This window comes from Stegostoma tigrinum, chromosome 8 (assembly GCF_030684315.1).
Source record: "Stegostoma tigrinum isolate sSteTig4 chromosome 8, sSteTig4.hap1, whole genome shotgun sequence".
In the NCBI taxonomy this organism is placed as follows: domain Eukaryota; kingdom Metazoa; phylum Chordata; class Chondrichthyes; order Orectolobiformes; family Stegostomatidae; genus Stegostoma; species Stegostoma tigrinum.
Genome location: NC_081361.1, coordinates 63,314,404 through 63,326,779, shown reverse-complemented (window position 1 = coordinate 63,326,779; position 12,376 = coordinate 63,314,404). Strand labels below are relative to the sequence as shown.

At 43.7% G+C, this 12,376-nt stretch overlaps 1 protein-coding gene across 1 annotated transcript in view; it reads left to right on the top strand.

Moving 5' to 3' along the window:
• The first annotated feature begins 6,362 nt into the window (after window positions 1-6,362).
• Window positions 6,363-12,376, top strand: part of ttc39a (tetratricopeptide repeat domain 39A) — an 88,683-nt gene continuing 82,669 nt past the window's right edge. The window contains exon 1 of the mRNA XM_048539482.2: window positions 6,363-6,576. Within this exon, the coding sequence (XP_048395439.1) occupies window positions 6,518-6,576 (59 nt within the window). The 5' untranslated portion in view covers window positions 6,363-6,517. The remainder of the gene's footprint in view (window positions 6,577-12,376) is intronic.

The following is a 12,376-nucleotide window of genomic DNA, read 5'->3' as shown; positions in this document are numbered from 1 at the left end:
GAATGTTTTCTGGTCCTGGACTCTCCTACAAAGGAGGACAACCTTTGTGTCCACAATGTCAAACGTGCTAAGAATGTTAGATAATAAAATTTGAGGCTGGATGAACACAGCAGGCCAAGCAGCATCTCAGGAGCACAAAAGTTGACGTTTCGGGCCTAGACCCTTCATCAGAGAGGGGGATGGGGTGAGGGTTCTGGAATAAATAGGGAGAGAGGGGGAGGCGGACCGAAGATGGAGTGAAAAGAAGATAGGTGGAGAGGTAGGGAGGGGTAGGTCAGTCCAGGGAAGATGGACAGGTCAAGGAGGTGGGGTGAGGTTAGTAGGTAGGAGATGGAGGTGCGGCTTGAGGTGGGAGGAAGGGATGGGTGAGAGGAAGAACAGGTTAGGGAGGCAGAGACAGGCTGGACTGGTTGTGTGGTGCAGTGGGGGGAGGGGACAAACTGGGCTGGTTTTGGGATGCAGTGGGGGAAGGGGAGATTTTGAAGCTGGTGAAGTCCACATTGATACCATTGGGCTGCAGGGTTCCCAAGCGGAATATGAGTTGCTGTTCCTGCAACCTTCGGGTGGCATCATTGTGGCACTGCAGGAGGCCCATGCTGGACATGTCATCTAAAGAATGGGAGGGGAAGTGGAAATGGTTCGCGACTGGGAGGTGCAGTTGTTTATTGCGAACCGAGCAGAGGTGTTCTGCAAAGCGGTCCCCAAGCCTCCGCTTGGTTTCCCCAACGTAGAGGAGGCCACACCGGGTACAATGGATACAGTATACCACATTGGCAGATGTGCAGGTGAACCTCTGCTTAATATGGAAAGTCATCTTGAGGCCTGGGATTGGCGTGAGGGAGGAGGTGTGGGGGCAACTGTAGCATTTCCTGCGGTTGCAGGGGAAGGTGCCGGGTGTGGTGGGGTTGGAGGGCAGTGTGGTACGAACAAGGGAGTCACGGAGAGAGTGGTCTCTCCGGAAAGCAGACAAGGGTGGGGATGGAAAAATGTCTTGGGTGGTGGGGTCGGATTGTAGATGGCGGAAGTGTCGGAGGATGATGCGTTGTATCCGGATGTTGGTGGGGTGGTCTGTGAGAATGAGGGGGATCCTGTTTGGGCGGTTGTGGCAGGGGTGGGTTGTGAGGGATGTGTTGCGGGAAATGCAGGAGACTAGCAACTCATATTCCGCTTGGGAACCCTGCAGCCCAATGGTATCAATGTGGACTTCACCAGCTTCAAAATCTCCCCTTCCCCCACCGCATCCCAAAACCAGCCCAGTTTGTCCCCTCCCCCCACTGCACCACACAACCAGCCCAGCTCTTCCCCTCCACCCACTGCATCCTAAAACCAGTCCAGCCTGTCTCTGCCTCCCTAACCTGTTCTTCCTCTCACCCATCCCTTCCTCCCACTCCAAGCCGCACCTCCATCTCCTACCTACTAATCTCATCCCACCTCCTTGACCTGTCCGTCTTCCCTGGACTGACCTATCCCCTCCCTACCTCTCCACCTATCTTCTTTTCTCTGCATCTTCGGTCCGCCTCCCCCTCTCTCCCTATTTATTCCAGAACCCTTACCCCATCCCCCTCTCTGATGAAGGGTCTAGGCCCAAAACGTCAGCTTTTGTGCTCCTGAGATGCTGCTGGGTGCTGTGTTCATCCATCCTCCCATTATCACTGCTAAGAATCTTGCATGTTTCAATAAAATCTTGCATTTCTCGAAGGAAATCTTGCATTTTTCTAAACACTAATGATTAGAAACCCAATCTCCAAAACCCAACACGTCCTCAGAAGAAAAACCCTCCATAACTGAAATCAACCTAGTGAACTTTCTTTGACCTGCCTCCAACGCCAATACATCTTTCCTCTGATAAGGAAACCAAAAATTATTATTTTTAGCTTCCTGCGTGAGCCATGGATGGATCTTACTTTGCTGAGTTTTTGTTATTCAATGGAATGTATTTTATTGAAGGTTTTGAATTGTTTACGTCAATGTTTTCCTTTGTTCACTCAGGGCCAAAGTTTTCGGTTGATTTACCCAATTAACCTTACTCAGTTCTTCTACCTATATAGTTATCTTCATGTTTAAAATTGGCATTTGCATTTAGAGTGCATTGTTTTCAAATTTAACATGAAATGCAATGGTACCATAATAATGAGTAACAAATCCTCTGTGAAATATGATATTATTAAACAATCTACGATTCTGTGAATCCTGCCTTATTGCACACTACTAGATCAAAGACAGTTTAATTTTGATAATTCCACAGCAGATCAGTCCATGAAACTGTCATGAAACTATTCTATAAGTTGACTTTTGGACCAATTAAAATGTCCCAATCTATATGAAGATTCAAGTTCTGCAGAATAATTCACATTGCCTTTATAACAAGCTTCTATAATTTTTTTGCTTACAAAGAACAAAGAAAATTACAGCACAGGAACAGGCCCTTTGGTCCTCCAAGCTGTGCCGTTCCAGATCCCCTATCTAAACCTGTTACCTATTTTCCAAGGATCTGCATCCCTCTGCTCCCTGCCCATTCACGTATCTGTCCAGATACATCTCAAATGACGCTATCGTGCCTGCCTCTACCATCTCTGCTGGCACTCACCACCCTCTGCATAAACAACTTTCCATACATATCTCTCTTAAACTTTTCCTCTCTTTGAGATCGTGACCCCTAGTAATTCAGTCCCGCATTCTGTAGAAAAAGCTTTTTGCTATCCACCCTGTCTATACCTCTCATGATTTTGTAGACCTCAATCAGGTTCCCCCTCAACCTCCGTCTTTCTAAAGTAAGTAATCCGAATCTACTCAACCTCTCTTCATAGCTAGCGCCTTCCATACCTGGCAACATCCTGGTGAACGTCCTCTCCACCCTCTCTAAAGCATCCCACATCCTTTTAGTAATGAAGTGACCAGAACTGTATGCAGTATTCCCAATGTGGTCAAACCAAAGTCCTACTCAACTGTAACATGACCTGCCAACTCTTGTACTCAATACCCCGTCCGATGAAATGAAAGCATGTCGTGTGCCTTCTTGACCACTCTATCCACCTGCGTTGCCACCTTCAGGGTACAATGGACCTGAACCCCCAGATCTCTCTGTGCATCAATTTTCCCTAAGGCTTTTCCATTTACTGTATAGTTCGCTCTTGAATTGGATCTTCCAAAATGCATCCCCTCGCATTTGCCTGGATTGAACTCCATCTGCCATTTCTCTGCCCAGTTCTCCCATCTATCTATATTCTGCAGCATTCTCTGACAGTCCCCTTCATTATCTGCTACTCCACCAATCTTAGTGTCATCTGTTAACCTGCTAATCAAACCATCTATACCTTCCTCCAGATCGTTTATGTATATCATTGACAACAGTGGTCCCAACATGGATCCCTGTGGAACACCACTGGCCACAGTTCTCCATTTTGGGAAACTCCCTTCCACTACAACTCTCTGTCTGCTGTTGCCCAGCCAGTTCTCTATCCATCTAACTAGTACACCCTGGACCCCATGTGATTTCACTTTCTCCATCAGCCTACCATGGGGAATCTTATCAAACACCTTACTGAATTCCATGTATATGACATCCGCAGCCCTTCCCTCATCTGTTGACTTTGTCACTTCCTCAAAGACTTCTAGCAAGTTGGTAAGACGTGACCTTCCCTGCACAAAACCATGCTGCCTATGACTGATAAGCCCATTTTCTTCCAAAGGTAAATAGATCCTATCCCTCAGTATCTTCTCCAGTAGCTTCCCCACCATGAAGTCGGGCTCACTGGTCTATAATTACCTAGATTATCTTTGCATGTTGCAGCTGCTGCTCAGAGGGCTATGGCCTATTCCCACGTTTGTTTTCTGGCTCTTAATATTGCTAATTTCTACCCATATTGGTTCTATTTCAGAATCTTCAGAGCCAGCTTTTTTAAATTAATGCTTAGATATCTTTCTTTCTCATTAGGGATCATCCTCTTCCTTTGACATTCTAAATTGTTACATAATATCCTGAATATGTTGCTATCCTTATAGTTCTATCAAGCAAGTTTTTTTTTCAATTAGAGAACTGGTTAGACCACTCGGCAACAGAAACTTGACCCTGAAAGAGTGCCACGTGCCAGAAAGCCAGTAACTGTGGTGGGGATTATCTCTGGTTACAGTGCAAGTGAGGAATGATGAAATAAATGCCATTTAATTAGTCATCCAGAAATATTGTTTATTGTACAATATTTTAAATGTTGTGACCTAGCTAGAAATGACAAGATTTCCACAGGGTTACATCGACTTGTGCCAAACCATCTTACATTTACACAGTATCAATTCTGATTACAGAATGTCCCTTACAGCAAGGACTTTCTTGAGTGTAGTGACTGTTGTAATGTCTGTTCAGCCCTGGGACTGAAGATTATTCTCAGGTTCATAATATTTAGGACATAACACATCAATATATGCCATCTTTAATGGCCCTTTTCTAGTTGAGACCAATGACTTTCAATTTTTGGGACACTTTGGAATGTATATATTTTTGTATGGTCTGCCTAAGCATATGAAATGTGTTATTTTCTAACTCCATCTCTGAATGTGGGCCTCACTAGCTCAGCCAGAATTTACTGCCCATTCTCAGTTACTCTTTAAAAAGGTGGTAGTAAGCTGCGTTCTTGAACTGCTGCAGTCTATTTGGTGTAGGTAGCATTGGGAGTTTCAGAATTTTGACCCAGCAATACTGAAGGAAGAGCAAATTGTTTCCAAGTGTGAATGGTGTGTGGCTCGGTGAGGAACTTGTCGATGGTCATACTCCCACATTTCTCCTGTGTCCTTATTGATGGTAGTGGTCATTGGTTTGGAAGGTGCTGTCTGAGAGCCCTTGGTGAATTTCTGCAGTACATCTTGTAGATGGTATAAACTGTCACTAGTGACCATCATTGTTTGAGGTACTGGATGTTTGTGGAAATGTTGCTGGTCAAGTGGACTGTTGTCTTGGATTTGTCTGCTTCACCAGAAGGATTTATTGCTTCTGGTAAAATCAACTGAGTCAATGTGACAGGAGAAAGAAATATTAGCTCAAAGCATGTTGTCTGATAGAGTGGATCGTTATCCAGCATTGGAGGAGGTGCGGGACCCATATATTGTGACTATCTCCAGCTCAAACAAGGATGCAACAGGTATGGTAGTGGCAGAAAAGGAGCATGTTGTCAAGACCCCACGGGCGATGTCTGACAGTGGCCACTGAAGGAGCAGAGGGGGTGAAGTCTACAGCTGTTTCAGTTTAAGTAACATCAATTTAATGTCAATTTATTCTGTCATCCGCGATGGTGATGAATCATGATGACCTTTTACATTTCTCAATGAACCTCAGTACAAATGACAATACTCAATAAATGTGATAAATATTATAGAATTTACAGTACAAAATCAGGCTAGTCTGCAAGAGATTCTTGCCAACATGCATGCTCCGTATGATCTTCCTCCCACCAATTTCATTGAACCCTAGAGCAAATGTAGCCCAGATATCTTGTTACTTCAATTCCTCCCTCATATTCTTCAGCTCTCCTGATGCCTGTTCCCCTTTACAATCCTTGTGACAGCAAGTACGCCATCTGAGAAAAATAGTTTTCAACAGATGAAACGAGATTAGTTAATCATTGTGGATACAGCCTTATGTTAGGGTCATGGGCCAGGGCATGTTGTAGATGGTGTCTGAGCTGGTACTCAGCCTCTGCAAAGTCGAGGTTAGTTCACCAGACAACACTAGCACTCCCAACCCCCTTGTTTAGCAGGTTTAATTACAAAATTTGCTGTCAAAGGCCAGCGGGAAGGGTCCAGCTGGAGGCAGAGTGTGGAGGAATCTTGGGCACAAGAGGCAATGAATTGAGGAAGAGTTCAATGTCATGTCATACCCAAAATTCATAGAGATGGGGACACAGAGGGATAAAACAGACATTCAGCAGAGAGGGTGAAGTCAGAAGAAGGGATAGTAAACACGTTACAGGAGCTGGGGTTGGGAGACGGAATGGAATCAGAGGGGCGCGGGTATCTTATTTACTTCTCCCCCCCTCATCTTTAAATATATCATGCCTTTCCGCGCTACAATCCATTCTGAAGAAGGGTCACCGGATCCGAAAAATGTTAATACTATTTCTCTCCATAGTTGCTGGCACACCTCTGACGTTTTCCAGCTATTTCTGCTTTTCCTTTAAATGAAAGTATCGGTAGGTCTCACGGTGTGAACGTTATGAAATGGAGCAATTTCTCATCAACTTTAGAAACATACCTTGATTGCTTTGTTTTGTTTTTAAAATTCTGGTGGTATTTTAAACAAGAAATTGGAGACGTTCATGCTGGGAAGCTTTCGGCTCATGAATGAACTCGTTCGTCAGGCGGAGATAATTAGCGAATGGGCGTCGCCTGGGAGTGGCACATCTGTGGAATGAAGACAAGAGTTTCCTGCGTCATTCACCTCGGGCGAAGAAATCACAGAAGTGAACGTTTCAAGAACTTAAAGCACCTCCGGTGAACTTAGCAGAAGTTGGATTCGTTTTCTGAATTGATGTCTGCACTCATGAACTTCACATCGCTTTGGAAACAGAAGAGAAAGGCTGATGGAAGGTCAGTGCTGACTGGACTCTCCGTGTATCCCAACCCGGCGGCTCCACTCCTCCCGCTCGGGATTAGCCCCCTTTGTTTAACGTCGTCTGTCAAATAATTCGTCTTTACCTGCACACGCGGCAAAATAGCGGACATTAAAGAACCGAGTTCTTAAATTTCCTGTTTTCGTTCGAAACTCGGTGGACGTTCCGTATTGTCGTCCATCGGAGCATGATGCCTTTCCACTTTGAGTTCTGGTTATCCGCCAAACAGCTCTGTATTTAAAAAAATAAATTAGGTGAAGTAATGACATTCCTTTGTCCCCCGTGAGAGGCCCATGTCATTCTTCTTGGCCACTTTCTTCTTTAATTCTTGTCTTCTCCCGCCCCTTGAGACATGTGTTTAATAAACACCCTTAAAAATACCTGTCAGACTTACTTATTCTAACTGCCTTTTTCTTCTTGACTTTTAACTTGGAATTGTTAAATGTCTGTCTAACTGGCATGTATTAGCTTCTGAAATACTAGCCCTGCACTCAGTTTTCTGGGATAATGTATCTAGTTTATGACTTAAACCTCCCCTCATTTAAGTTGCCCAATGTTAGTCCACTGTCTTCACTGATAACCAGGTGTGGAGCTGGGTGAACACAGGCCAAGCAGCATCAGAGGAGCAGGAAAGTTGACGTTTTGGGCCTAGACCCTTCGTCAGAAAAGGGGGAGGGGGAGAGGGTTCTGAAATAAATAGGGAAAGAGGGGGAGGTGGATTGAAGATGGATAGAGGAGAAGATAGGTGGGGAGAGGTCAGTCCGTGGAGGACGTACAGGTCAAGGAGGCAGGATGAGGTTAGTAGGGAGGAAATGGAGGTGCAGCTTGAGTTGGGAGGAGGGGCCAGGTGAGAGGAAGAACAGGTTAGGGAGGTGGGGACGAGCTGGGCTGGTTTGGGGATGCGGTGGGGAGATTTTGAAGCCTGTGAAATCCACATTGATACCTTTGGGCTGCAGGGTTCTCAAGAGGAATATGAGTTGCTGTTCCTGCAACCTTTGGGTGGCATCATTGTGGCACTGCAGGAGGCCCAGGATGGACGTGTCATCTAAGGAATGGGAGGGGGAGTTGTAATGGTTCATGACTGGGAGGTGCAGTTGTTTATTACGAACTGCAAAGCGGTCCCCAAGCCTCCGCTTGGTTTCCCCAATGTAGAGCAGGCCACAACGGGTACAATGGACACAGTGTACCATATTGGCAGATGTGCAGGTGAACATCTGCATGATGTGGAAAGTCATCTTGGGGCCTAGGATGTGGGTGAGGAAGGAGGTGTGGGGGCAAGTGTAGCACTTCCAGCGGTTGCAGGGGAAAGTGCCAGGTGTGGTCTGGTTGGAGGGGAGTGTGGACCGGACAAGGGAGTCCTGGAGAGAGTGGTCTCTCCAGAAGGAGAAGGGTGGGGATGGAAATGGGACTCCCTTGTCAGCTCCACACTCCCCTCCAATCCCTTGAGGTCCAACAGTTATGGTGGGATCAAAGCTCTGTAGTAGGCATTGCCAGAACTGCAGTCACACCCATGGAGGAGGAGCAATGGCTCCCAGATCCATGGGACTCTGAAACACAGGACAGGAGATGTTCCACCTGCTAAGGAATAGAGCCAAATGAGATGGAAGGGTGGGCTTTGAAGGCTGCCAGGATTGGGACGAAGAGATAAACAATATTTTTTTGGGGGTGGGCACACAGCTCTCACCTGGTTTCCCAAACTAAACTCACCAAAAATAGCACCCCTTCATTCCTGCTGTTTTTTGTTTTTAAACAAAAACCCAGACTGCCAGTTTCTTCCTGCCTGCCCATGCTGTTTCATCATAGGGTTTGGACCCTGAAATAATGTTGTGATTATGTCATGAGCTGCTTCTTGTGGGAGACAAACAACAGTGTGGTTGCAGTTTGGAAAAGGAAAACACATCAGCTAGGGAGGAGCCTGCAGTCTCGCCACATGAATGTGAGAAATCTCTGTGGACAAGCACACAGAGAAGAATAACTAGCATGATGCAGTAGAGTTGAGGAATTCGTTTTTGAATAATGTAACAAAGATTAGAGCCTGATATATGTCTGAACACGATACATGAAATTCAGTCTTAATATTACAGTGTTGTAAAGAAGCCCAAGCCTAGTTCTTGATCATTCTTTCTTTTCACCTGGCTCAACCCCAACTGATGGGTGTGGGAATAAAACAACACAACAAAAAACACAGCAACTGTTTTATGATGTGGGCATCGTAATATTGGTGTCAACTGAGCTCTAAACAGCTTCAGTTGGCACATAACCAATTATTCACATGTTAAGTAAGTAAATTCTACACTGTAGGGAATCTAAATGATTTCAGCTGATAGTAATAGGGGTGGTGGACTTGGGACACGTTGAGAAGGTGGAGGGCTGGGCACCTGCCCTTTTTCTTTACATGCCACTCACTACATATCCCAAAAGGGTGTGATTTATCAGCCTATTCTCAGAATCCAACTGAACGTCAGTTTTTATGTACTTTGTTTAATTCACACATTTGTGTCATCATTTATGAACTTGATTAGTTAAAACATTTTTCAAGTATTATAGTCTTGCAAAACACTTCAGAGAAAATGAACCCTGTAAGACATCTTAAGGCAGCTGACCAAAAGTATGGTCTAAGAGACTAGGGTTAAAGGAATGCCTTTAATAGAAGGAAGTGGATTGGAGAGATTTCGGGGGAAAATTTCTTGAGGCAGGACACGATTGAAATCAAATGGTCAAGAGGCCGGTATTGTGGGAGTGCAAATATTTTGGATGGTTAGATAAGACATGAGTTTGGAGCTAGGTTGTGCTGTTTGGTCCCTTGAGCTTGCTCCATCATTTAATAAGACCATGGCTGATTTCATATAACCATTCAAATCCACATTCCTGCCAACAAACCCATAATCTTGCACTGCCTTGCTTACCAATGATCCGTTCAGTTCAGTTTTTAGAAATATTCAAAGTCTCTGTTTCCACTGTGTGTTTTGAGAGAGAATTCTAAACAGTCTTGCCTCTGAGAATTTAATTTTCTCACCTTGCCTTAAATGGAAAATCCTTAATTTTATACAGTGATATCTGGTTCTAGGTTCTCTGACAAGAGGGAACATTCTTTTCAGATCAACTCTGACAGACCCACCAGGATTTTGCATGTTTCAATCTAATCTCCACTTAAATCTTCCTAATCAAGCCTAACCTGATAACTTTTTCTCTTAAGACAACCCACCCATTCCAGGTATTAATATAGAAAACCTTGCCTGAATTGGGGTGGCACGGTGGCTCAGTGGTTAGCACTGCAGCCTCACAGCGCCAGAGACCTGGGTTCGATTCCAGCCTCGGGTGACTGTCTGTGTGGAGTTTGCACATTCTCCCCGTGTCTGCGTGGGTTTCCTCTGGGTGCTCCAGTTTCCTCCCACAGTCCAAAGATGTGCAGGTTAGGTGGATTGGCCATGCTAAATTGCCCATAGTGTTCAGGGGTGTGTGGGTTATAGGGGGATGGGTCTGGGTGGGATTCTTCAAGGGGCGGTGTGGACTTGTTGGGCTGAAGGGCCTGTTTCCACACAGTAAGTAATCTAATCTAATTGCTTCTGATGCATTTTCAATATTCCTTAAATAAGGAGGCCAGTAATCTGTCTAATACTCCACATTTGGTCTCTTCAGTGCCTTGGATAACTGAAGCATAACCTCATTTAATGACCAATTCTCCTTATATTGAACAATAACACTGTTAACTTGCTGAATTACTTGATGTAATTACATGCTATCCTTTTGCATTCTGTGCACTTGGACGCTGAGGTTTCTCTGCATTGCAGAACACAGCACTCTTTATTTAAAAAAACTGATATTTGTTTAAAGCAAGTTTAAATCATGTGCTTCCCAGTTTTATTCTTTCTATCAAAATGGATAATTTCATGTTTTCCCACATTATACTTGACAGATCTTGCCCAATCACTTAATCTGACTATGTTGGCTTTTGTATCCTTCATAGACTTCTTATGACCTCTAAACAACCTATTTTTCTACTTACCTTTATGATACCAGCAAATTTCGCAACCATACCTTCTGTCACATTTATCCAAGTTATTTATATAAATTATTAAATGTTCAGGCCTCAGCAATGGTTCTTGTGGAACATGTTCCAACGCACAGACAGAGTCAAATCAAATCAGCTTCTCATTCTTTATTTGCAATAATGCAAAATTAAAAGATACAGTCATCCTCAAAATTGCCCCCAGTCGTTCCTAACCAGACTTGTACATAATTGATAAGACTCCCAAGTTCATAGCTTAAAGAAAGGAATTAACAACTTATTATTAACATGGTAGCTTTAACAGAGCAAAGTAACTAGGATACCTTGTTTAAATGTCTATAATTTAAGCCCAATCTTCCTTTTGTTCTAGCTCTTACATAAGAACAGACCAACAGACACAGTTAAAGGAATGAGTCCAAATAAAAATGAGAGCGATGTAACTGTCTACTTGACTTCACTCTGTATGATCCACAATAGCACAGCAAATGGAATTGTATTTTGCTTAGTTTCTGAAAATATTGGTCAATGCAAACTATTTCCAGTAGGTTTTGAATTCTTATAATCGAGATTCAATTCCCCAAACTTTTGATAAAGGGAGGATAACCACGGAACAATCAAATCTCTGTTCTACAGCTTTGGCAGCCACAATACTCCTGACAGAAACACTCAGTTCAAAGCTGGTGCAAAATTTGGTTTTCCTTTTTATTTCCAACATTTTCTTTGTTAGACTGATTGGAATCGTAACTCCCTGTGATGTCCCAGTTCATATCCAAGCTTCTTACATCTGTTTGAGCATAATACATCTCTGGAGGAAACGTCTGTGGATTACTTGGGACGAGAATCAAACTGCAATCAGCTTCCAGGTCTGGCTTCAAGAACAAATATCAGTTTTTTTTTCCTTTTTCATAAAACAAGCTGCTGCTCAAAGGTCACCTTCAACTCAGATCTCAAAACCAAAATTGATTAAAGGAAAGAAAAAACAGTGAGGGTTCTAATGGCAACCCCTTATTATAGCTTGCCAACCAACAGGAGACCCATTTATGCCTGCTTGGTGTTGTAATCTAGACAATTTTCCATCTATGCTAATATGTTACTCGACTACATCATGAGGTTTTAGTTTCAGCAGTAACCTTTGTGGCATGTTAATAAATCCATTCTGGAAATCTAAATATACCACATCCAGTGGTTTTCCCCTTGTGCACAGCTCATGTTACTATTTCAGAGAGCACCTATAAATTGGTTAGTATGGTTTAATGAAAGGAAATTCACATTGATTCTACCTTAAATTTGTCCTGCTGTACACTTTAAATAATATTAATGCAACAGCAGCCCTATTGTCCTCTGTAACTGTGGCAATTTTACCTCTATCTCATAGCTTCCAGAGGTTAAACTAACTGGCAAGGGTTTCATTTTCTATCTCTGCTTTCTTGAATGAAGAAACCACATTTGCAATTGTTGGGTTGGAGGATAGTACAAAGTGGGGCGAGGGGAGTGGAGTACAAAGGTCTGAAGGGGTTGAAATCAACAATGAGGCGTTGCTTAATTTGATCCCATTGTGTATTGGTGTGCAGAGGTTAATGGCCCTGTGGATTTTCATGTCTGAAAGGACACAGGCAGCAGAATTTAGAAAACATTAATTTAACAGAACGTGGAATGTAGGAGTATGGCAATGAATGCATCAGAATAGTCAAGACTACAGGTAACAAAGGCATGGATGAGGAATTTCCACAGCAGATGAACTGAGATGGTTAGCTTTGAGTAAGGTGAG